This window comes from Amblyomma mixtum, chromosome 1 (genome assembly GCF_055824585.1).
Source record: "Amblyomma mixtum isolate Tamu chromosome 1, ASM5582458v1, whole genome shotgun sequence".
Lineage (NCBI taxonomy): Eukaryota > Metazoa > Arthropoda > Arachnida > Ixodida > Ixodidae > Amblyomma > Amblyomma mixtum.
Window position 1 is genome coordinate 133,495,290 of NC_143012.1, and position 27,409 is coordinate 133,522,698.

At 47.3% G+C, this 27,409-nt stretch overlaps 1 protein-coding gene across 1 annotated transcript in view; it reads left to right on the forward strand.

Annotated features, from left to right (window-relative positions):
• LOC149367641 (uncharacterized) overlaps positions 1 to 21,796 on the forward strand; it is a 203,387-nt gene extending 181,591 nt beyond the window's left edge. Inside the window, exon 7 of the mRNA XM_089575214.1 lies at positions 21,683 to 21,796. Within this exon, the coding sequence (XP_089431340.1) occupies positions 21,683 to 21,796 (114 nt within the window). The remainder of the gene's footprint in view (positions 1 to 21,682) is intronic.
• Positions 21,797 to 27,409: the final 5,613 nt, after the last annotated feature.

Consider the following 27,409-nt stretch of genomic DNA (forward strand, 5'->3'; position numbering starts at 1 on the left):
TTGTTCCCGGTGTTACTGAAGTAGAACATAAAGATTGGTCGCTAATATCGGAAGTGATAGCGCCGGCGTCAGAAACATTGGTTTCCATATTTGTAATGAGAAGATCAAGGGCAGATGAGCAACTGGGAGTAATTCTTGTGGGACTCGTATTGACAATTGAAAAACCAGATGACTGCAGTGTAGTTACAAGATCATCTGTTCTGTTATTGTCTTCAAGGATATTGATGTTGAAGTCTCCAGCACAAATAAGGTGGAAGCTGTTTAGTGAAATATAATGCAGAAAAACATCGAAAAACTTAAAGAACTCATTAATATTATCATCAGGGGGCCGGTACAAAACAGATGTCACTTCACCTTTGCACCTCAAAGTCAGTATCTCATATTAATTCGTGATAAGGCTGAATTCCGGCATCACAGTGTACTGCGCACTTTTTAAGCCTAAATTGCCACACCACCGCCCCTCCTATTTTCTCTATTTATGAAATAATGATTGTAACCATCAAGGAGGAGTGGATTACAGTTCGATAGGTGAATGAGATTAAGAAGTCTGCAGGCATACGGTGGCCGCAACTGGCGAAGGTCAGGGTCAATTGGAGAGACACGGGAGAGGCCTTGGCCCTACAGTGGGCGTAGTCAGGCTGATGATGATGATGATGAAGAATGAAAGTCCAGTCTGAGCTGGGGCTCAGTGCTTAACATATTGCCGCAACGCATTACTGGCGCCGCCTAGTAGTCGCGCTCAGGAGGCTGGCGCGCGCTCTTCTTCGCCCGTGAGCTCGCTCGCTAGTCGGTTAGCCGGCCGGGCCGTTTCCGCTGGCGCTTGGACGTTGTGGCAAATACAAACCTGCCTACCTGCTTCTGTGACATTTTGGTGGAGGTGCTGGGTCCATCCCATGTCCGAAGAGCTTTTGGGTGCCTCCGAAGCCCCGCTACACACCGTGGACACACCTGTGCACAAGGCCAGCCGCCGCTTGAGAGGCTTAGCTCCCGAGTGTGGTCCCCTTCTTTCCTTACCGCGAACCATGACGACTACAGAGGCAAGCCAGCCCGTTCACCTTCCAGTAAGTGCCCAGCCGCTGTTCTTCCATGCTCCGCGTATGCCCACGCCGTTCCATGGCGACAAATTTGAGGATGTTGAGGACTGGTTGACCAACTACGACCGGGTCGCTGCGTTTTATGCGTGGGACGAGGAGCGAAAGTTGCGGAACATTTATTTTTCACTTGAAGACGCCGCCAAGATGTGGTTCGAAAACCACGAGGCTACCATCACCACCTGGCAAGATTGCCGGCAAAAGCTGCTCAGCACATTCGGCAACGACGCAAGAAAAGAGATGGCTGAACTGGCTCTACAGTCCCGAGCGCAGCGGCCCAATGAGAGCGTCGCCATGTTTGTAGAAGAAATGACTCGGCTTTTCAACCGCGCGGATCCGTCCATGTCGGAGGCAAAGGAGGTGCGCCATCTTATGCGTGGCGTTAAAGAACAGATCTTCGTCGGCCTTGTACGTGACCCTCCATGTACTGTGGCTGATTTTAAGAAGGAGGCTACAAGTATGGAGCGTGCCCTACAACAGCGATTCGTGCAATTTGATCGTTCTGCGAACATCACTGCTGTGGGCTTCCGCTTGCCGATGAACGGCAACGAGAGTGGCGCCCTTCGCGAGCTTGTCCGAAGCATCGTACGTGAAGAACTGCAAAAGCTGCCCTTTCTCGAGCAACACCCGCGTGTTGGAGGCATCTCGGATGTTATACGTGAAGAGCTCCGGCAAGCAGTGCCATCAATGCCATCCCCCCAGCCGCCTGCGCCGCACGTCATGTCCTACAGCGACGCGTTGCGTAACCCTGCGCTAGCACCGCCGCCACCCTACAGGCCCGCTCCTCTCGTCCGTCCTGCACCCCGACATCCAGCTCCGGCTGATGCTCCCGACACTCGACCGCCCGTTCTCAAAGCACACGTGTGGCGTACGGCGAACAATCTACCTCTCTGCTTCCACTGCGGCGAAGCCGGACACGTACTGCGCCACTGTCCATACCGTCAGATGGGCTTGCGCGGATTCTCACCGGATGCCCCTCGGCCGCGCTATGGTGAACGACCTCGGGACATCGACCAGTACCTCAGCGCCAACGCCCCACCTGCGTCCCCACCGCGACACCAGTCCAGGTCGCTATCGCCGCGACAGTTTTCCCCCAACCGGCGTACTTCCTTCAGGCAGTCCCCAAGTCCGCGCCGGGAAAACTGAGGACGGCGACTCTCGGAGGTAGAGCCGCCGTCGATGAGCGCTACGACCAACATCCTCCATTCGCCGATTCGATCAAACATTCCGACCTCCGACCCCCCGCACCGACCAGCAGTCCGACCACTTTCCGACGATCGCCGCAGTTTTCCTCCGACGCCCCCAATCGACGCACCGAACGACCAAGGAGTCCGACGACCTCCCGACGATCACAGAAGCTTACCTTCGACGCCGCACTTCGACGCACTGAACGACCCGTCAGTCCGACGATCCGTGATACGGCGCACTTCGTCGACGGTGAGCTTCTTTCCGCTGAGACACCGATCGCCGTTGACAACCACCATACGACTGCCCTTGTAGATACCGGCGCTGATTTTTGCGTTATGAGTCGTGGCCTTGCTACAATCCTACGCAAAGTCCTGACTCCTTGGCACGGCGCGCCGATAAGGACAGCCGGAGGGCATGTGCTGACGCCGCTAGGAGTGTGCTCCGCCCGAGTTGAGATTCGCCACGTAACTTTCTCTTGTTGCTTTGCTGTGCTGGCGGAGTGCTCCAAGGACCTGATCCTCGGTCTTGATTTTCTTCGAGAAAACGGCGCAATCATCGACCTCCGTGACCTCATGGTGACTTTTTCGACCCAGCGCGCAGTTTCCGACGACTACACAGCAGACAGGCCAGTTTTCCGGGTATGCGATGATCATGTCACACTACCTCCACCCACCAGCATGTTTGTTACAGTACACTGCGACAACCCTCCCGCCCTTCAAGGTCTCGCGGAAATGAATGTGAATTTATTGTTGAGCCTACAAGTCTGCGTCGCTCTTGGGGTCTTTTCCTTGAGTAATAACCGAACTGAACTGCTTTTAACGAACTTTAGCGCCGAATACCGCCATTTACCGCAAGGGGCAGCCATCGCCTACTTTGATGAAGTCGGCGAGCCCTCAGACCACTGCGCCCTATCGTTGCTCACCAAGAACCCTCCCGAGAGCACTGCCCATACAGTTCGAACTGACGTGAATCCTGCTTTGCCTTTTGACCGGAAACGCCGCCTTCAAGCAATTCTTGACTCTTACCATGACTGCTTTGCCGTCACGTCCAAGGTGGGACAGACGTCAGTAGCAAAGCATCGCATTATAGTTGACCCCACCGAACGCCCTATCCGCCAACACCTCTACCGAGTGTCGAGTAAGGAACGCGAGGCTATTCGGGCGCAAGTTGATGAAATGCTTCGCGATGATGTGATCCAACCGTCCACAAGCCCATGGGCCTCGCCTGTTGTGCTGGTCGCTAAAAAGGATGGAACACTCAGATTCTGCGTCGACTACAGGAGGCTCAACAAAATTACAAAAAAAGACGTCTACCCACTGCCTCGAATCGACGACTCGTTCGACCGACTCCGCCATGCCCGATACTTTTCATCGCTCGACCTACGCAGTGGCTATTGGCAGATCGAAGTCGATGAACGTGATCGTGAAAAGACGGCTTTCATTACTCCTGACGGCCTCTACGAATTTAAGGTGCTTCCCTTTGGTTTGTGCTCCGCCCCCGCGACCTTCCAAACAATGATGGACACTGTCCTAGCCGGCCTCAAATGGCAGACGTGCCTCGTCTACCTTGACGACGTCGTCATTTTCTCTGCGACTTACGACGAGCATCTCAAGCGCTTGACAGCCGTCCTAAATGCCATCCGCGCGGCCGGCCTCTCACTAAAACCGGAAAAATGCCACTTTGCATTCCAACAGCTGAAGTTTCTGGGCCATGTCGTCAGCGCTGAGGGTATTAGCCCTGATCCAGAGTAGACGGCTGCCGTAGCTGCTTTCCCGACTCCTACTGATAAAACTTCTGTTCGCCGGTTTTTGGGCCTCTGTGCATATTACAGACGCTTTGTCCATGACTTCTCCCGGATAGCCGAACCACTGACTCGTCTAACAAAGGACGACCAACCCTTCATCTGGGCCGACGAGCAGCAAACGGCTTTGGAGGAGCTTCGCACACGCCTTCAAACAACGCCCATACTTGGCCACTTCGACGAGGAGGCGGATACAGCATTGCATACCGACGCCAGTAACGTTGGCCTCGGAGCAGTTCTCGTTCAGTGGCAAGATGGTGCTGAGCGGGTCATTGCTTACGCCAGTCGCACCCTCTCTCGTGCCGAAGCGAATTATTCTACTACCGAAAAGGAGTGCCTTGCAATTGTCTGGGCGGTGACAAAATTTCGGCCGTATTTGTATGGTCGGCCGTTTAGAGTGGTCAGTGATCACCACTCTCTCTGCTGGCTGGCCAACCTTAAAGATCCTTCTGGCCGCTTAGCCCGCTGGAGTCTCCGCTTGCAGGAGTTCGACGTCACTATTGTGTACAAGTCCGGCAAGAAACACAGTGACGCTGACTGTCTATCCCGAGCCCCTATCCCGTGTTCTTCACCTGAAACAGATGACTCCGTTTTTCTCGGCGCTCTCACGACGCCTGATCTCGCTCAACAACAGCGAGATGACACCGAACTGCGGCCCCTCATCGATTACCTTGAGGGAACCGCCTCATCGCCACCTCGCCTTTTTACGCGTGGCCTGTCGTCGTTCTGCTTGCGGGACGGCGTTCTTTACAAGAAAAACTACGCTTCCACAGACATTCAGTACCTGCTGGTGGTCCCAACGCCGCTCCGTCCCGACGTTATGCAGGCATGCCACGACGAGCTTTCTGCCGGCCATCTCGGTTTCTCACGGACCTTGGCTCGCGTACGACAAAAATACTACTGGCCCAAGCTTGCTGCTATTGTCCAGCGCTATGTTAAAACGTGCCGTGATTGCCAACGTCGGAAGACGCCGCCCGTCAAGCCGGCCGGTCTGCTGCAGCCTATTGGTCCTCCTCGAGTACCCTTTCACCAAGTCGGTATGGACTTGCTCGGGCCGTTTCCTACGTCATCATTGGGCAACCGCTACATTATAGTCGCCACTGATTACCTCACCCGTTATTGTGAAACCAAAGCTCTTCCCAGCGGCACTTCTACTGATATTGCGAACTTTTTCATATTTAACCTAGTCCTCCGTCATGGTGCCCCTGCGGTCGTTTTAACTGACAGAGGCACTGCATTTACTTCAGCTCTCACCCAGGAAGTTATGCGGCTCAGTGGCACTTGTCATCGCAGAACAACAGCCTACCATCCTCAGACGAATGGCCTTACTGAGCGACTCAATAAGACCATCGCCGATATGCTTTCAATGTACGTCGCCGAAGACCATAAGAACTGGGACCAGGTACTACCGTATGCAACATTTGCGTATAATACCGCAGTCCAGGAAACGACCCGCTTCACCCCGTTTCGTTTGGTGTACGGTCGCGAAGCCGTTACCATGCTGGATGCAATGTTACTGCTCGATGTCGTCCATCAGTTGCCGGCGCTGACCAATTCGTCCAGCACGCTGAGGCCGCCCGTCAGCTTGCTCGAACGAGACACCGGACGCAGCAGGTTAAAGACGCTCAACGCTATAACCTTCGTCACAGGGAGGTAATTTACAACCCTGGCGATAAAGTCTGGGTGTGGGTTCCTGTTCGCCAGCGGGGTCGCTCCGAGAAGCTTCTGCGCCGCTACTTCGGCCCGTACGAAGTGCTGCGCAAACTCAGCGACGTCACCTACGAAGTGATTCCGCAAGGAACTGTTCGTACGTCCCGACGGCAAACACAGTCGGAAGTCGTACACGTTGTCCGGATGAAGCCCTTCCACGCCCGCTAGGTCAAGCCTACGGTTCTGCTTGACCTCGCCACGCAGCATCGGGACGATGCTTTTTCCACCGGGAGGGGCAATGCCGCAACGCATTACTGGCGCCGCGTAGTAGTCGCGCTCAGGAGGCTGGCGCGCGCTCTTCTTCGCCCGTGAGCTCGCTCGCTAGTCGGTTATCCGGCCGGGCCGTTTCCGCTGGCGCTTGGACGTTGTGGCAAATACAAACCTGCCTACCCGCTTCTGTGACAATATAACGCGGTTCTACTTAGGATGTAACCAGTTATGTCGATGAGTAAGGTAGCGCAATGTTTGTTATTTTTGTTAGTTAATTTCTGATTTTTCACTCTTTCTCTCTGTGTATGTATATGCTGTAAATATATGCTCTGCCATCATCGTCTACAAAGCACGCCTTTTATTCTTCTGCCTCGCCGAACTACGTCTTGCTGCCACTCGTTGGGCATAGTATATTAATTACGAATATAAATGTCTTCCACATCCTATGATTCATGGTCGTTTATTTGCCCACAGCGTTATCAAATAAAACAATGTTGGAGTCTTGCCTATATAACACTTCGCTGCTAGTTTTCCACAGTGAGACGAACATGGCGACAGCGCTGCTGCAAGGAAAGCCTAAGGGTCGTTTATTGGTTTATTTGCTTTCCAGATCCTTTGTAATACATTTCTTATATAAGAGTTATTTATAGGCGCACCTTTAACACAATTACTTTCTGCTTTTAACTTAAATTTCCCTACAAGCAGCTTCAAGACCTTCGGCTAGGGTGTGCCTATTTAAACCGTGCTACAACGGCTGCATGCATAAAAAATCGGCACAGACACTTCAGACTGTTTGCGTACGACAAGGCGTAAGCCTGCTCGCTCACATTGCGCATGCTGTCGCCTCGCACTCCGAAGTGAAGTAGCCCGATGCCGCGCAGCTGGAAACTCTACCCCTGCACGGTTCTGTGCAGCCGCCGCCGTGACGCCGCCACACACCTTCTGCTCACTTTGTTAAAGCAGTCGCCGCCGTATACCGCGGCCGCGCTCCGCCTTTAGGGTATGAAGCGATAGCTAATGGGTCAATGCCCGTGTTTGCACTCCTCATTCTACTCTTTGCGCAGCGGTTGCGCGGTGCGCCAGTGCCCTGGGGTGGAAGGTACTCTGCTCATTCCGAGCATTAATTGCACAAGTTGCGGGCGTGTCTAAATTGCGTATACATTAGAACTTAATATTTTAACACACTGCTGTCAAATATGAATGCAAACGCACATGAGAATATTTGGACGTTTCCAACCATTTGGAACAAGCAGAGCCAGTGGAAACTAAAGCAGTTCTGCATTTCACAGAGCAGTGACAATGCAGCGTTACTGATTTATTTTTGTCTTATTTTTCAGGCCATTATCAAGGAAAAAATATAGATAGCTCTGTGTTTCCTCAAAGCGGCCGAGACGTGCATCTCTAAGGTAATGTGCACGACTTTCTCCTGCACAGTGAGAGCGGGCTATCGGCTGTTCTTTGGCAAACTTTTCTGAGTTCACATTGTTGTTGCATCAGCAGTTGCATGAGCAGTTGCATGCAATTGCATCAGTCATTGTGGACATGTACGGATCAAGCTGGGACATAATCTGTGCGACCCCAAAGCATTCTCGAATGTCCTTGTGAATGAAAAACAATGTGAGTGCCTAGTACTGCATTAAAGTCGGCACATACTGTCCTCATTAATCTAAGCATAATGAGATTTGGGAGCCAGTAAACAAGATTACAGGTAGAATAAATTGAAGAACAATTTTTTTTTTTTTGGGGGGGGGGGGGGGGGCACATCGCGATGGCTCGTGACTTTAGCTGGGAAAGAAGACTTCGTATAGTGAGGGAAACAGGATAGGATGGCCATATTTTCTGTTTATCCCGAGCCAGCACTAATATCTGAAGCAGAATCTGTAAAATTAGATTTATATTATGAGAGCTATGATGTCGCAGAATAAAATGAAATAAGTCAAACACCGGCCTGAATGACATACCTCTTTAAAGTCAAAGTCAAACTCTGGCCTGAATGACATAACTCTTTAAACACTTTTTTACACACATGTGACACTGTGTGCACAGTTTTGTATTAATCCGTGAACTGCACGGCACACAGATGTACCAAAAAGCCACGCTACTACACAGATGTACACACACTTTCTGGTTGCCAAAGCACTTCTCTTTCTGATGTTGAAAGCATTGTCATAGCTGGGCGACTCAAATCCTGGCACAGACTGCTCATTACGCAAAATGAAATAAGCTGTTAAAAAATAAAAGAACAGAGCCGTTTGCTAACATTATTACCTCTATAACATCACAGATGCCTTTCCATTGCCCACAATGCTAAATTAGCACTTTTTCAACAGAGTACAGCCTGCGTCAGACTTGTGTAGAGCGCTCGAGGAGTACGCACTAGGCAACCACAGCTGGAATAATGCAGTAGCCTGACTTTCCGCGCGCAAAGTTCTCTTCCCCACAGCGCTTGAAAGTCTATGTGGTTCAACATTTTGCAAAAGTGGTGTTGATAACCAAGCAGATGCGGTGAGGGTTCACATTGTTTGCAGGGCAGCGCACCACCGGCTCGCTCTACGCGTGGTGACGCAGACAATGCAAAGCAGAAGGAAGGAAAAATATAATTCGCCGGTTTTAGGCATTCATAGCGGGAAGGAACAGGGCTTGGCGCCGGTGCAAAGCGGGGAATCTGCGAATGCAAGCAGCAAAAATAATTTCATTCAATGTAAACTCTAAAGGAATTTATTCGAATTAAATGTTTTTTTTTATTCGAGAAGTCTGCCATCAGGCATAGGTTGAGAAAGGGGGAGTGGATGTAGGAAATAGAATGTTAAAAGAACGGATGGAGACCAGTTTCGGCGAGGTAGTCGCATAGGCTGCTGGTGAACTGACTATTCGTATAGTCCACTTCACATAGTCACCTTCGTGGTTCCACCGCAGGCCCCCCTCCCTGAGGAGCTGTTTTCTAGTAGGGGCCGTCGCTGGGCAAGTCCACAGCAGGCGCCACACATCACAAATGTGCTGTGCAGCGCCGCAATAAGGGCACCTGTGAGTTGCTGGCAGACTTTTATCGCTCCACCGATGACGGACAGATGGGGTTAGAGCCACCTCTGCCCGAATATGGCGCTCTGATAGCTCCTCATGCCGAGTAAGACTACAGGGGAGAGGGTGCGAACACGGAGGAATTAGAGAGCGTGTTCGTTGGCGCAAAGGTTGTGAGTCAGAGACATGGGACAGGAACGGATCTGGGGGAATAGGGGAAGGTATCGGGTCGTCTGATGTGTCAAGGTGAGTCATAGCATCCACTTGAATGTTATGTGGATTCTGAGCATGACCGCAAATTTATTGTATGCGCACAGGTACTTTGCGCCGAGCAGATGAATTGATTGTGTAATCTGGAATGGGCGTCGAACGGCCTTAAGCTGTTTAAGGGCGATGAGCGAGTTGCTGTAAAGATGAATTGCATTGAATGTGGGAATGAGCGGAAGGGAAGCAATATCATTGTAAATGCCTTGAAGTTTCAGTGACAGGGAGGTGCACGTATCCGCGGTGTATGTCGCGCGACAGTTGACATGCGGATGGGAGGGACTATACACAACAGTAATTCCCCGCTCTGTAGTATGTGATGCATCGGCGTACAATATGCACCCTTCAGGCGGATACGCGGCTGATGCCGAAAGGGAAACAGTGGGGGCGATTGTCTGTGAGCTGATATTCACGACTACGAAGGGAGGGTCTTTGAACGATGAAGTTGTAGAGACTTTTTGCGAGCTCTGTTTCCCACCCGCTGGTCGATTAGTTCACTAAGAGTATTAAGTTGGGCGAACTCCTGAAGAACGGGTATGGGTGTTAAACGGGGCAAATATGTTATGGCGCGCATAGTCTCGTCGATTGATATCTTGAAGAAAGTCTCGCTGTCTGCGGGTGGGATGTTGAAATTGTGCCTGATATATTATGCGTGGCTGAAGGATAGCGCGCACAAGCTGGCGGATGGTATGAGCACGCGCGCCACCAGATCGCAAAGCTATGTAACGAATCCGACCCATTTTAGCGTGAGCCGATTTACGGGTGGCTATCAGCCATGGGTTGCCAGTCCGAGATGTATGAAGGCGGAGGCCAAGAATACGAACAGTTTCGACCTGACGATACGGAGAACTATCGGCTTTGTTTCCAATGAGAATGAAGCATGATTTAGTAGACTAGAGGGTTAGACCCAGATGTGGGAGGAGAGATGTGAAGACATCCACCTTTTGCTGGGGGACAGACAGATGAATAGACGCATCTAGGTGACAGCACCACAAGGTCGTACGCATGCACACGGATAGAAGGGATGGTCTCTAGGGCTCGAACAAGAGCAGAAAGTTGGGCTGGTTGGTTGATATGCATACTGAAAAAGTTGCGCATAAACACGAGGACAAAGCAGAGACAAAGACTAGGACGAGCGCTACTCACAACTGAAGTTTTATTCCAAAATAAATAGGAACAAATAAAACAAACCACACCGAGCTATCATCAAGAATATCACATGTAACCCCCTGTATACCCGAGTGATTTGGCAATGTAAACCACTATTAAGGCGGAAGCCTTTAATGCCTCATCGTTGTAAGCAGGAGTTGTCGACAGAAAATGTCACGCTTTTCAATTGGTCGAAATGCTCGTGACGTCACAGTGCGCGAATTTCAAATGCGGCCAATTGTACTTTGGCTAGTAACCATGCAACCAATCAAAGGGATCGTACAGTGATGCTCCAACTAAGTTGGATTGAGTTTAGTTAATTGCTTAATTAATCAATTAGCCTAATTAAGATAGAGGAGAATGAAGAGGTCAAAAGAAAGAGGAAAAGAAAAGACGCGCGCCGCAGCGACAACAGCGTCCGCGGAAGGAGACGCTGCTGAAAAAAACAGATAAGTACGAAGCCGCATTCGCTCCACCACCACGCACTACCCCACTCAGTTCGACGTTGCTCGTTTCATATACGTTGTGTCGAACATCCTAGACAGTTCCAACAATTGACAGGTGAATGACAGAACACGATGGATAGAAATACAATAATATAAATATGAAATAGCCTAATTAATCTTTCTAGTTAGACCGCATAAATCAATAAAACCGAGAACGAAATTGGTCGAGTTGGGGAATCGAACCAGGGTCTCCGGAGTGCGATACGAGCACGCTAGCCACTACGTAATGCCAGCTGAATGGTTTGGAGTGAACAAAGGCGCGTCTAGATAATACGGCGTCTTCGTTCACTCCCATCTTCCCCCTTTCCCTTACGGCGAGGTGCAGGTGTCCACACAGATATGCGAGAGAGGTACATTTCCTTTCCTCAAAAAATAAATTTACCGTCCAGCAAGGCGTACAACCGAATTGGCGATGGCGTTCTGTGGACTCCCTGGCAGTGTTGCAAGACGCTGTCGCGTTCCACTCTTACAGGCGAAGCTTAACATGTTAACCACACATCAGTAACACACGCAGACAGCCAATGGACGCGTCATTCACAACCACATTCGTGACAGAATGCTGTACTAAGGCTTTCGCCTTGCACCACTTTAGTCGCCAAAGTGACTCCTAATTTTTATTTGACAAAGCAACAATTCTGTTCAGGCATGGCGATCAAATTGTCCGGGAGCTCATGGAAGCGTTTCATATGCGTACCAGCGGAGATAAATGCACCAGCCAGACTTCCGTCCGCTTCTCTGATAGGGAGTTCCGCTTTTTGGCCACATCACTCGGTTATACAGGGGGTGACATGTGATGTTTCTGATGATAGCTTGGTGTGGTTTGTTTTGTTTTTTCCCATTTATATGTGCATGCTTTTTGGAGTAAGTAAAACTCTAGTTTGGGCGAGTTGGTTCATGATGAAATAAAAACTGGTATGGCGCAAGAAACGGGGACACAGAAGGCACACAAAACACAGGACTGACGCCAACTTGCAACTGGGGTTTATTGCACCAAGCCTGCCTTTTATACCACAACCAAGCCATATCAACGAAAGCGTAAACGTTCTACATATAAAACGACAATTCATGCGACCACTGGCAATAAAGTAACGCTGATCATTACAGAATCTAATCTAAACAGAGCTTGGGAAGCCAACTTATTTTCTGGCCAGCAGAAACAACATCAACCAAGGCAAAAAAGAAAAAAGAAACAAGGCACTGGGGCATGACAAGTTCACACTAACGAATTATGAAACTCGTGATGAAGGCGAAAAAGAGCAAAAAATCGAACGACTATGAGATAAAACCACGTGAAAAAGATGACCAACAATTACCCGGAAAAAACATGACCAACAATAACCTGGAAAAAAACATGACCAACAATAACAATAAGGAGGGATGAAGTCTGAAGATACAGCACCTAGCGTCAAGTGATAAAAACTGAAGATCATTCCTGAAGAACATTCGTCTTAGCGTCTAAGAATCTAAAAATTGTAAAACACCGAAAGAAAGGACGAAATGAGAGCACAAAACCAAGCGAAATCTGCGAACTACAAAAAAACCTTCTATAAAAGACGTCACGGCGCTGCTAAGCATAATGGAAGGCCTGCTAACGCATTTGTTGCCAGCTTTTTTGATGAAATATGTTTCAACAATTTCTCTCTCAGTTTTATCTTTCCCACTGTTTAAAAATCTAGTTTTCTCGAATTCGGGACGGCAATTAGAATAGCTCTTGCAGTGGTCAACTAGGAAGCTTCTTTCGTTGTTGCGCAAGTTTCGGGAATGCTCACTTGCACGCTCATTAAAACAACGACCTGTTTGCCCGATGTAAACGAGGCCGCAGCTAAGCGGTACCTCGTAAACCATTTGTGTCCTGCATTGCGTGAACTTTTTTTTTTTTGGTGTTTTATGGTGCAAGCCGGCCGCTTTTCTCTGTTGGTCATGGCACAAAGTCTTGAAAGCTTACTAGGCGCGGAGAATACAACTTGAACATTATGTCTGCTCGCTATTTTCTTAATGTTATGCGACACCTTGTGAATATACGGTATTACTCTTACTGATGAATGCGATACCGGCTCCCTGATGCAAGTGAGTTGCTTGAGTTTCTGCAAAAGCATTTCGCCCACCGCCGAAATTAGACAAGGCGGATAACCTGCCTGTTTTAGCCTTTCAACTTGAGTGCGAAAGCTTGTGGACAACATGTGGGGGCAAGATTTGTTTAAGGCAGATTGCAGGGAGTTAGAAACAATCGCGCGTTTCACAAGCTTTGAATGAGCGCTGTCAAATGGTAGCAAGCCTTTCTTAGAACGCGGGTTGTACAGCCAGCAAAGACCTTTTTCCGGAAGCATTGACTTGATATCTAAAAACTGGAGTTAGCTGTCCGTAGGGACCTCCTTGGTAAACGTGAGACCCTAACCGTGGCTTGAAAAAACGGACACAGTCCTCGTGACGGCAGCGTCTAGAGCCTATTCCGGAATGTCCTTCAGAATGACCAAGAAATCGTCGACATACCTGTGTATGGAAACTACATGAGGGTCACTGATATTTCTGCTGATGTCCGCTCCTACCACTGAAAGGAAGATGTCGCAAAGGACGGGTGCAACAGAAGAGCCTATGCAGATTCCTTTCTTCTGGACGTAGAACTTTCCGTCGTAGGAAATTGCGGTGGATTTCAAGTAGAATTCTAATAGCGTAATGAAATTATCAGTGCTTATTCCAGCGGCATTTTGGAAGCGAACTTCTCCTGTAGACAGGGTTTTATCCCTGACCGCTCTTAGGAGTCCTTGGTGAGGAACCGAATAGTACAGTTCCTCTATGTCAATGGAGAACGCGGTGTACTTGTGGGTGGGCAAAGCTTCTAAATGCTTAATAGCGTCCGATGAACTGCGCACAAGGAAAGGGTCATCGGTTACCAGGGTGCCAAGGTTTGTCTGGAGGTATAGCGGCTAACGAGACGTTGCCAAGTTCCTTGTTCTGACACGATGATGCGCAGCGGGAATCCAGGCTTGTGGGTCTTTACAGTGAAGAACACTTCAAGAAATCCTCTCTTTTCACCCGTTGCCAATTTCTTAATGCCTTCTAGATGCAAACCTTTCTAGGATTTGAAGAGCTTCTCATTTTTGTTTTCGAACTTTAAACGGGACCTGTTTGAAGTTTTTGTGAATTGCAGCCAATGCCTTTTCACGGAATACACCAGCGGACAGGAGAGCAAAGCCACCCTCCTTATCAGTCTGTAGCGGTACGAGGGTCCTTTAGCGCAGTTGAAAGCTTCTGCAATGACAGCTTTTTCGAACGACCGCCATGTACTGTGGCCTTCAGGCAAGCAACGCCGTCGCTTATGACTCTTCCTTTTTCCTGGTCTGGGGCACTGTTAGCCACCCTTCTTACCATGGCAAGTAGCTCTTGACGCTGAGCACAAGGAGCCAAGCTGAACTTCGGACCTTTTTCCAAAATCCGTTGGACTTCTTCAGGCACAACTGCATTTCCTAGCATGGTAAGCTGCCTGGGGCTTTCAGCAGGATGCCTCTTTTCACGGGGAATAAGGCTCAAAAGAGCACGCTGCCAGAGAAACTCTGTAGAACTTGCCGCCAGATGCTTCATCTCTTGAAAACGCCGGTTTTTCTTGGAGGGTTCCCTTCCTACCACGACGAGGACACGAAGCCAGTCTTGGTACATTCGTACTTTCCTCCAGTACTCAGACTTGAGTATCTTGCATACGCGCCTGACTTGCCCGGAATACACGACACTATCACAAAGCTCTTTTAAAACCATATTTTGCCCGGACTAACTCGTTCAAGTTTTCCTTTTTCCCACGCACCATATCCGACTGGAACTCATTAACCGAACCTAATCAACCCTGAAAATCAGACGCGTTCCTCAGCCATATTTTTTGATATTGCGTATTATGTATTTTCCTGCTTTGTCTTGCATTGCTGTATTGTTCTTTTACTACATTATCTTTGCTGTATTGTTGTATTTTTGTTGCTATAATTTTGCTTTTTGTGCACCTGCCCTTCCTGCTTGGACCTAACCATGGTCTGCAGTATGTACATAAATAAATAAATAAAAAGATGGCTGCAGAACACCGAATAATGACTGAACCTCCAAGGGAACTATTTTCCGTTTCAAGCAGTAGGAGACCACTCGAGACTGGCACGTTGAGACGGCAATCAGGTTGAGACACGTAATGGCAGGTTGGGTGCGGAAGCTTCGAAAGAGGAAAGGGCCCATTGTAGGAGAAATATGGTCAAGTAAAACTCTAGTTTGGGCGAGTTGGTTCATGATGAAATATAAACTGGTATGGCGCAAGAAACGGGGACACAGAAGGCACACAAAACACAGGACTGACGCCAACTTGCAACTGGGGTTTATTGCACCAAGCCTGCCTTTTATACCACAACCAAGCCATATCAACGAAAGCTTAAACGTTGTACATATAAAACGGCAATTCATGCGACCACTGGCAATAAAGTAACGCTGATCATTACAGAATCTAATCTAATCTAGATTAGATTAGATTAGATTAGCCAAAGCAGCAAGGCCATCCTCTGTTCCAATTTGTCGATGGAAACTGATTTGGGAATCTGGGTAACAATCGTGGGAGTCCAGCCATCACGACAAGCACGCGTCGAGAAGGTTTTCTTAAAGCTTGCGGATGGCAGGCGTGAGAGAAACTGGACGAAGGGCCATGAGAGATACTGGAGGCTGACCTGACTTGGGTATCGGGACCACAATAAGATTGCTTCTACTATCCGAGCATGACGCCAGAATGTCACGCATGGTTGAAAGTATCAAGTAGGATTTGCAAAGCAGTCCCTCCCAAGTTACGGAATAACGAGTTAGCTATGCCATCGTACCCGAAGTGGTAGTTCTGAGGCGTTCAATGGACGCCAGCAATTCTGCCATGGTTTGGTGAGAAGTAATCTCATCGGAGGGCTCTGTAACCCATAAGCCAGTAGGAAATGTAGAGGTGCAGTCATGGTGCAGAAAAGACTCACGGGCGGCTTGTGCAAATATATCATCCCACATTCAGCGTGAGGCGAATGCTTTCTGTGTAATCTGCAACCTGAGAAAGTCGCCCCATGGCGTGAAACACTCTGAGAAGATGCCGGTTGCCCTGCGTAGACGACAGGCAGGCACACCATGCAGCCCAACGTTGCCTGCCTAGTCGCTTTGCATAACGCCGCGCAGGTGCGGTAGCTGGGTGAAGAGAGGGAAGATCCGAGGGGCCCTCGAGGTGACGAAAAGCATCATAATGATCGGCCTGGCGACGAAGAGCCCACATATTCAGCAGGTGTATGTCCAGGTTTGAATCGTCTTCATTTACAGTAGCGGTAATAGTATAAGTTGCGGGAACAGCAGAGAAAGTGGACAGTGCTGAAGGGGGGTTGAATGTACAGGGTCGTCCAAAAGTTCCCAGGCCACAGGGTCCGCTTTAGAGCGCTATAGTTGGGCAGCTACAACACCCCTGGAGCCAAAAATCTCTGTAGAGGATAGTAGAAGTACTATTCTCACCTCTGAGAACCTTGATGTCTTTGATGCTATCTTAAGTGGCAGTATACGCCGCTTGAAAGCAGACCCTGTGGCCTGGGAACTTTTGACGGACGCTGTACATAAACGATTGTCAGCACGTACAGAGTCCTATTATGTTATGCGTACGCTGCGCCGTATTTTCCGTAGAAGCGAAGGAGTGAGGGAGATAAAAATAGGGCAGCGCTCACTACCCAAAGTATCTGACTCATAAACCCAACGAGGGTTACCGGGGCGTAACCACCAAGTCAAGTCAGGTGAATACAGGCCACCTTGTGGGCGGGTAGAGCTATTGGGGTGGTTTAAAAGTTGAAAGGAATTATCTCAAAAGCTGCCTTGGATGTGTGCACCCCTTGAGGAATCTGATGGGTAACCCCATGAAGTGCGTGCGCCGTTGAAGTCTCCACCAACTAGAATAGGGATACTCGGGTTGGTAGAACGGAGAAAACAAACTCGTCCAAAATTGGGAGATGCGGAGCAAGACGGCCATAAAAGGAAACTAGTTTAAGGGGGGTGCATGCAGGTTTGACAAGAAGGGCGACGACCTCTTGACGTGTGTTTCACCACCGTGAAAGGTCTAGCGGAGTATGGGGAATTGAGCTCTGAATAAAAATTGCAGATTTACCTAGGCTGAGGGCGGAGGCGATGCAACGGCGATCAGAGATAGAGAGTGAATGGTATGCGCAGAATCTTGAAAGGCGTGGAAGTGAATTATGCTCGTGCAACACGAACGCCTATGCCTTCAACTTTCCGTAGCGAAGGCAGATTTTCACCTCAGAGGTCGTATTAGCATAGCCTCGACAGTTCCATTGTACCCCCATAGATGATGCGCTATCCATCGTGAGGCCGAAGAGCTTCTACAATGAGGGAGGTCAACTGCTTCATGAGCGCTAATATTTTATCCACTGTCGGAGTAGTGACAGTTAACGGATCGTCAGTACCTGACTGTGGCCCAGTGCTTATTGGAGATGATTCCTTTGCAGATTGCTCCCGAGTGATTAGTATTCTCCTAGAGCAGTTCTCTAGAGGCCTCGATCAGATGGGCCTGGTGGCTGTTCATGGGGACGACGTTCTCATCCGTTTCGATGGCCTCGGTGGCCGAATGCACTGCATCGTGGAGCTCTGCCGTCCAGGTTTCTATGTCTGTTATGTCTTGTGCTGTGGTGGGACTTCTTGGTTCTTCTTGGGACTTCCCCGGAATCGGTTGGCTAGCGTAATTTTGAGGATGCAGTGGTCGCTGCCCAGGTCGACACCGGTGTTCTGCCATGTTGCTTTGCCCGTGTGGACGTTCCTGACGAACGTAAAGCCTGGTGTGGTGTCTCGCGCTACGCAGTTGCCGATGCGGGTGGGATGAGTGGGGTCCGTGATCAGGGCACAGTTGTGGTCCAGGGTGCCCTGTAATGGGTCCCGTCCCTTGCCCGTGTCCTTCACGTAACCCCACGCTCGATGGGTGGCGTCGAAGGCCCCTCCGATGAGGGGACTTCAACGCCGCCTTCCTTGGAGTATGTTCAAGGATAGAACAAAGAGAGGAGGACATGTCGCTTTGATCAACAAAGATACATTGCTATAAGAACCCTTGTTTTTTATGATCAGGAAAGCGTATGGGAAAAATTAATTATGAACGATAGGGTGTTAAAAATTGGGATTATTTGTAGGCATCCAGCGGGCGCTGTCGAATACCTCCAAAAGACTGATGAACATCTAAGCACTGTAATAAACCATATAAGCAGAGCTATAGCTGTAGGAGACTTTAATTAGGCTCGCATAAATTGGGATTCGCGAGTTCCCGTGTTTATGGTTAGATCTCACGCTGGCACCATGTAAAAAATAATGCTGAAGTATGGGCCAACTCAGACGGGAAAGAAACCCACTCGAACTTAGGGAAGATGTCTTTTGCTATTGGATTAACGATATACGTCTAAAGGTGCTTTTAATTATAGATAGATATTAACGATGGAATTTCTCACCATAAAAGTGTACTTGCTAAGATTTATGCTAAGAAGAACTGTGCCTTCGAACCACCGGCGGTAAGCGTTTACAGTTTAAACGTTGCTGATGACACTTCAGTTTTTGACGACCTGAAATCTGCATTTGGTATGATCCCAGAATATTATAGCGTTGAGTGCTTGTAGAAGTAACCCATCTAAACTTTGAGACACTATTTGAAGCAAAGTGAACCCTTAATAATAGGTGGCCCGAAGAACCAAATCCATGGATTACTAAAAATATTGTCTATTTAAAACACCCTCTGCAGCCTGCATAGAAAAAGAAACCCAAGTATCACAGTTTGGTTGCCGCTTTTAGTGTGCAAGGACAAAAAGAAGTCAAGAAAGCCAAAACGCATTTCGTGTCTACAACACTGGCAGAGTATGTGCAAAACTCTTTCCAGAATTCCGGCGGTCTCCCTGTGGTTCTTCACCGAAAAACGTAGGACTTGTAAATAGTAATTTTCACTCTGAACAGTAATTTGTAGCCGCGACCTTTAATAGTTTCTTTGTTTCGGTATTTAGCCAAAAAATAGATGAACCTTCACTAAAAGCCAGACTGGCAGCACTGTGATGGCAGAAAACAATGGCGCATCAATGATAAACAGAACAGAAGAACGACACTAAACAAGCTATTCTGCGTCTAGCCCAAGTTGAAGTTCTTCTGAATCACCGCGATGGCACCGCCATATCACAAAAAGTTATAATTTCATTCTTATTAATGCTGGATTCTAAGAAATCGCCTCCTCCTGAAAAGACGACTTAACAGTTTTTGTAGGGGGACTGTGAATTAGTTTTCTATATTTTAGAGAAAATAATCGTACAAACGTTACGTGACAGCATTGTACCGAGTTGAAAGAATTTCGTACGCCAAAAAAAGGACGAAAAAGGAAGGAAAAACACAGAACAGGAAAGAGGCGTACGACATTCTTTTAAGACGATGTACCAACTGACCCGTCAAAAAGTTCCACTACTGTACCAAGTGACTGGCTTTCAGTAAGAGTTGGGCCGGTTTTAAATCAGGCTATAAATTTTGTTCAAAATTATAGTCGAATATCAATCACGTGTTTAGCATGTAAAATAGAGCATGAATTATTCAAATATCTTCTAGAAGACATTGAAAGTAATCATATTTTTTATAGTCAGCAGCATTGCTTCCGTTCTGGCCTATGGATAGTAACAAGGTTTTTTAAATTAATCGTGCTTTCGCAGCGGCCAGAAACTCAAGAGAAGAAGTTTATGTCATACGATGGTTTGTCCAAGTCATTCGGTAAAGTGTGTCGTGTCAAACTTAGGCAAACTGCATGAGTTTGGTATCGATGATTAAATTATCAACTGGATTCAGGCTTATCCAATTAACAGAGAACAGTTTGTTGTAATAGATAAAAAACGCTCATGAACATCGTCAATATCATCCATGGTTCCGCAAAGCCCCGTTTTTATTATTATAATATTGCTATTATTTATTTATCTGGTTATTATTTATTATTATTTTACTAATATTTAATTTAATAATGACAGTAATAAGGATCTACACACTGTCGTCGAAGCGTGATTAAAGGTCGCCGCGGTGGCTCAGTGGTTACGGCGCTCGGATTTTGTCCAGAAAGACGCGGGTTCGGCCGCGACGGTCGAATTTCGGTGGAGGCGAAATTCTAGAGGCCTGTGTACTTTGCGATTTCAGTGCACGTTAAAGAACACAAGGTGGCCGAAATTTCCTGAATCCTTCATGACGGCATGCTTTCTAGCCTGGATCGCTTTGGGACGTTAAACCCCGGCCCATAAACAAAACTAGTCGTAATGTCAACAGGTGGACGAAATCTCGTCTGGTCGGGGACAATCATCATATAACTTTAAAGGCGGCTGCCTGAAAGAAACAAGAAAAACAAAAAACGACGTTTCAGTTCCCGTACGGGTGCCTTATTCACAATGAGATTAAATCGGGATTAAATACGCTTGAAAACTGGACGCAGGAAGTGTGCGTATACTAGGTTTAGATTTCCAGTGTTGCGGCTGAGCGTGTTATTAGTCGTTAGAATGATTAATTATTCGAGATAAAGGTGACTGAAAAGATTCCTTTCAGTTGCCAGTTAATCACCTGAAGTTTTATTAAACTTAGCGTGATTATGTGCCGACGACGTAATGTTGTTTTGTCGCATAAGAAGATTCACGACTCGGTACTGCTGAATGATCCTTTGAGCGTTGTGTATGAATTGTGTGCGGAGTGCGACATGAAAGACAAATATGTAAAGTCAATTTATGTGATTGGGTCAAACAAGAAGCCATTATTACTGTTCCTTTGCAAAATTAATAACATTCTATTCTAACGTTTCAGCAAATTAATATATTTGGGTTACAATATCTTTTTACTTAAGCTGCAGTGATCACATCAAAACTATTTGTGGAGCAGCCAAATGAAAACTTGATTTTTTAAGGCGAAAGCTAAAACATGCAACTTCGGATGTCAAGCTAAAAGCATAAAAATTAATAGTACGGCCAAATCTAGAATAACCAAGCATAATTTGCTATTCAAATCAGAAATAGCTTGGAAACAATGCCGAACGTGCTTAGAGATCGCCAGTGAGATTTATAATTTGCTCTACCAAAGATAGCGGTCTCTAACAGAATTTCGTTCGCGAGAAGAATCAGCATTGTCTCCGCGAAGGAAAATTCCCAGGCTGAAGTATTTTTTTCACCTCTAACATTATAATATACATATGGATTCCAGCTTGCATTTTCAGCCGGGTTTGGTTCCTGCCATATATTTCAAAGCGGTCGAATAAAAGCAATCAGGTGTTAGTTAGCGCGTGTCCGTGTCACCCCCATCCTGTCCTCGTTTTTTTTTTGCGCTGTTCCTAACCTTTGATGTTATGCACCAACTAGCCCCATAAAAACCTTTGTTACAGTTTATTAAAGAAGAGTTTCATCTCGTACTAACCATCCGTACACAGTTAAAGTGGTCCGTGCAAAGAGTTATATCTATAAGTTTTCGTTTCTGCCTTAAGCGTTAATGGAATGAAATAATCTTGATTTGGAAGGATTTTTTAAAGGTAATTCAATATATCTTTGAAAAAGAGTTGGAACTGTGTTAACTGAATGTACCCTCCCCACCCGGTGACAGCCCGGAAGGGCTAGCAGTAACTGAAAAAAAGATATGAAGTATATAACGTAGCTTCAGAGCTATACATTGTCCTTATAAACTGAACATAGCTGCCATAGCCAGCATTTTTAACTGCTTTTTTTTTTTTTCAGGTGAACGGCGTGGAGCTGAAACTGGTGAGCGACGCAGAACAGGCCTCAGGAATAGTGCCCTGTGATACCAGTCCAATCGGAGGACGCCAAAGCAGCACGTTTGCACAAGGGTAAGAAATGTATAGTTTCACTCGCTTTTCTTGACAATACGATCAGTTATCGCCATTTTTAATCATGACATGCTGATCGCCCCTCTTCGCGACAAGATGTGCGAACACCGTCCGTAAATTGTAGTGAACCTGAAGCTTCTGCCTTCCGTATAGATATATATGAACTTGACCAAAGTGTTCACATATAAAAAAAACATCTGGTCAGGCTGGGTACCCTGGGAATAATGCTGATCTCATAGACCAACATTTTGCTGTATTATTAACAAACAAGTGAGGGGGGGGGGGGGGGGTAAAAGAATAAAAAACGGTAACCCCGCCTGCACCACTGTCGCACAACAGGCTTGATCCAACTGTAACACACAAGTGGAGGCCCAAGGGCAATCGCGATTTTGGCCAGCCGTAGGTGGAAAAATAAAATCTGTCTAGCGTGTGTCCTTTGTGTTTCTGCTCGGTGTCCTTAGTGTGTATTTTAGCGCTAGTAATATGTCGCAATCTGTGAATAAAATAAAGGGAGGAATCTATTGGAGCGACGCACTGCCGGGGGAGTGGGCACGAGGAGACTCCCCTGATATCCCCTAGAAACTAGCAGTAAGGGATGTGATGTGGGAATGGGACATGGGTATAGGGTTGTGGATGTTAGGAGGAAATGGGGAGAGGGGATTTTTTTCGCAATTACAAGCTCCTTGAGCTGCTTTCCAGGCCCCCGTAGAGGGCGAGCGTTCAAATTTCAACCGATAGTGCTTCCCTCAGCCTCCAGTATAATCCCATGCTACAGAGAACGTTGCCGGGGTCACCGACCATCCAATACAGGGTAACCGAACAACTGGGGCTTGACTGAGATCCCCTCCCTCAAGGTAGGTTCTGCCATCTCGACCTTCCAACTGTATCGTATAACTGAGCAGCAGAAAGCGAACAAGAACGTTGAAGAAATATACAGACGAGGACGATGCTGCACTGACAACTGAAAAATTTATTTGAAAAACCGCCTATTTATCCGGAAGAACAGGAATTCCTTTCAGAGATAATCTATCGTCTTCTGCTTACATCGTCGAGCAGGTATTTAACCTCTTTTTTTCGACAGGCAAGCTGATGGCTTGCTGACGCATTGCTCACCCGAATCTCGGATGGCCCAGGTTTCCAGGATTTCTCGTGCCAGCTGGTCTTTGTTCTTTGTCAGCATCTGCACGAGGTGAAGGTCAGCGGGGCTTGTTCGCTTTTTGCACGGTTCGCAATCCCTGGTGTGGATGGCAAGGTTTGTGCCGGACTTCCCTGCTATCGCTGCGGCATGCTCTCTCGCTCCGTTATTAACACACCTCCCGGTTTGTCCGATGTACTGCTTTCCGAAGAAAAGGGGGATGCGATACACGATGCATTGAATGCACTCAGGAAACTTCGATCTCTGCCCGATTTTACATACGGATTTTTTTCTTCTCCATTCACTCATGCCCACATGCTTTTCGCTTTGTTAGGCGTCGAGGGATTGATCTTGATGTTGTATTTCTTTCCAAGCTTTTTGAGAATTTGAGTCAGCCTATGGATATAATGAACCACGGAATAATTCGTTCTTTTCGGGGTTTCTTCGGGAGCGCTATTCTTTTTCTTACCATGATTTTTCGTCAGCACAATGTTTTCTGCTATGTTGCATAGCCATGTCTCTGCGTTTTCCGCTTCTTGCAGCCCAGTAATTTGCTTCCTGAAGCTCTGGTTCATCTGGTGTGCACAGGACTTGTATAGGGTAGACTGTCCTGTCCACATCAAGTGCTCTTCGCATCAGATGAACTAGAGCTTCCAGAAGCAAATTACTGGGCTGCAAGAAGCGGGATACCCGGAGACATTGCTATGCAACATAGCAGAAAACATCGTGCTGCCGAAAAAGCATGGTAAGAAAAAAAATAGCGTACCCGAAAAAACCGCGGAAAGAATGAATTATTCCGTGGTTCATTATATCCATAGGCTGACTCACATTCTCAAAAATATTGGAAAGAAATACAACATCAAGATCAATCCCTCGGCGCCTAAGAAAGCGGAAATCATGTGGGCACGAGTGAATGGAGAAGAGAACAAATCCGCCCGTAAAATCGGGCACAGAATGAAGTTTTCTGAGTGCACTCAAGACATTGTGTATCGCAACCCCCTTTTCTGCGAAAAGCATTATATCGGACAAACCGGGAGGTGTGTTAATGACAGAGCGAGAGAGCATGCCGCAGCGATAGCAGGGAAGTCCGGCACAAACCTTGCCATCCACACCAGGGATTGCGAACCGTGCAAAAAGCGAACAAGCCCCGCTGACCTTCACCTCGTGCAGATGCTGACAAAGAACAAAGACCAGCTGGCACGAGAAACCCTGGAAACCTGGGCCATCCGAGATTCGGGTGAGCACTGCGTCAGCAAGCCATCAGCTTGCCTGTCGAAAAAAAGAGGTTAAATACCTGCTCGACGATGTAAGCAGAAGACGATAGATTATCTCTGAAAGGAATTCCTGTTCTTCCGGATAAATAGGCGGTTTTTCAAATAAATTCTTCCGTTGTCAGTGCAGGATAGTCCTCGTCTCTATGTTTCGTCAACGTCCGTTTTCACTTTCTGCGGCTCAGTTATATGATCATGACCCAACTAGCTCACCAATCCACCTTTTCATCTTCCAACTGCACTAAGATGATAGAGTTTTCGGCCGCCCGTTCGGTGCTTCGGCTCCTACACCAAGGTAATCGCTCAGAGTGGGAGCCCTTTCACGGTTTTCGAATGGCATCGCACCACAGGCGTTCGCCCCTGACATTGTCTGTGAAACTCCTACCTCCAAGCTTCACCAGCTGGGAATCTCATTTTATGTCCACGGCTTACACCTGACGCTATCACAAGGTCTTTTGGCGAGTCCGTTCCCAAGGACCGGTGTCGTTCTACGATTTTCTTCAGGGCTAAGCTTTACTCGGTATTGACTTATACCTGCGCTTAAAAGACACGGACTGAAAGAAAGAGACACACACACAACGCGCTGTGTGTGTGTCCAGCGCGTTGTGTGTGTGTCTCTTTCTTTCAGTCCGTGTCTTTTAAGCGCAGGTATAATTCAATATGGTAAACCAACTCGCCCAAGAAACCACTCCGGTATTGACCATCGGGCTTTCCCGAGTTTCGGGGCTTACTGGCCTCCCGAGTGGGCTACTAACTCCGTCTCTTCTATCGTCTTTGGGCCTGAGGGTGACTTGCCCAAAAGCCAGGCTTGGTTCGCCCAGCCGCATGCCCCCGCTTAGCACCATGCTGTTCGGAATCGGAAACCAACGCGCCCGCGGCTTGGTCGTGCGCCCTTCGTACCGAGTGGGCACCGTATGGTTTAATTGGACGTCTTCAATTTCAAGCCGTCGTTCTGCTTTTTAGCTGGATTCCACGTGCCCAGTCTTTAACTCTTGAAAGCAGAAAGGGGCCGTAATAATGAATATAAAGATTGTATTTGAGGAAAGGAAATTACGCAGTGACTATATCACACTCACTCCTCGCGCATGCGCAGCTGGGGCTCTCTGGAGCTCCGCGAAATCGCTCACACCTAGCTTAGTGTTGCTTCCGCAACAAAATCGTCATGGAGCAAAACATGATGGTAAAATGTTGGTCAAACATTTGACCAACACTGTTCCCACTTCGAGTTATTGATCAATTCGCTCTCGCCCTACCATAAGCTTGCCGTCCCGGTTAGCTCAATTGGTAGAGCGACTGCTCCGGTGTGGCGGTGGTTCCGGGTTCGATCCCCGGACCAGGACGAATTTTTCTTTAATTACGAAGTTTCTGCGAAAGCTGTATAGCTTTCCTTTGTAGCCGTAAGGCTGCGCTCGGGTGGATGTCAATGAGTAATTACTCCCTTATTATGATGGTAAAATTTATGGAAAAGAGCCAAGCGTGATAGCTTGCGTGATGTGATAACGTATCAAGTTCGGCGAGAGCCTTTTGTGTGGTTACGCTGATATGAATGCAAATAATCCGAGAAGATGATCCTAACGGCACGGTTTTGTAAAGATAAGAACTCATGTATAAAGTATGCTTGATCCGGGTCCCAGATGGCTGACGCATATTCGATTTTAGGCCGTATTAAGGCAACGTATGCTAGTTTATTTTTAGGTGAAAAAGGCGCTTGTTTGAGGTTAAGTTTTAAAAGACCAAAGGAGCGTTTAGCAACTACCAGAATGTGGCTAAGATGGTAATTCCACGTTAAATTAGGCTGAAGGTATAGTTCCAAATACTTGTAGGAAGTAGAAATTTTTAACCGGGCTATTAAGGAGTATGTAAGATGTCGTAATGCGGAATGACTTGCGAGCGAAAGGGACAAGGTTTGTTTTAGAAGAATTAAGGGTCATTAACCAAGATGAACACCAGTTGCTAAGGTGCAAAGATTGGCGGTCAGAGTCATTAGTGATGGTACGGTATATAACACAATCATCAGCGAATAACCTGATTTTGGAGGGTAGGCAAGCGGTTAAGTCATTTATAAAGATTAAAAAAAGTAAAGGTGCCAGAATGCTTCCCTGGGGAGCACCGGACTAAACAGGCGAAGAGGAAGAAAGATTATTGACAGAAATGAACTGAGATCGACATGCAAGAAAAGCCTTAAGCCAGGCATTAACGTAAGACAATGTGCTACTGGATTAGTTTGAGCAAAAGTCTATGATAGGGGAACCGGTCGAATCCTTTACAAAAGTCAAGAAATAGCGCATCGACTTGTTTGCCTGCGTCCACTGACGAAAAAAGGTCGTGAGTAAATCCGGAAAGTAGAGTGTCACATAAGAAAATATTTCGAAATACATGCTGGTATTTTTTTATAATGTTGTGGTGCTCAGGATAGCTGATAATATTAATGCAAACAACATGTTCCATCGGCTTAGATATGGAGCTAGTTAAGGATATTGGACGATAGTTGAGAGGATTGGAGTGATCACCAGATTTGAATATCTGGAAAATTGGATTGCAGCTTACCTGAGTGACCATGTACAGTCAGTCCGCATTGGAAACCACATGTCTAGTTCACTAGAAGTTCTGTCCGGGGTTCCACAAGGGTCAATATTGGGCCCGTTATTGTTTTTGGTTTATATAAACGACATTCCTAGTGTTGTTTAATCACCTGTAAAAATGAAACTGTTTGCTGCCGATTGCCTAATTTAGTCTAGAGTGACCGATTCAGCTGATCAGATTAAAATCAACCGATGCCTGCAATGTTTATATGACTGGTGCGTAAAATGGAGAATGGAAATTAATTACTCTAAGTCGACATTTGCTCATATCACAAGAAAGAAAACCAAGCTTTCCTTTGATTACAAAATTGGTGAAAACTCCTTTTCCAATGTATGTAGGTTTAAGTATTTAGGAGTAATTCTTCAGGACGATCTGTGCTGGCGCATCCATGTGGAAGAGGTCTGCTTTAAAACCTATCGCAAACTTTGTTATTTGAGAAAAAAAAATTACAGCATGCACCAAAAAGTTTGAAGAGATTTATCCGGCCGGTTTTGGAGTATGCCTCCTCTGTTTGGAGCCCCCATCAATTGTACTTGCGAGATAGGCTCGAAAAAATTCAGAGAACCGCAGTGCGTTTTGTATGTTCGCGTTATCGGAAGACCGATTCTGTAACAGACATGCTTAAATG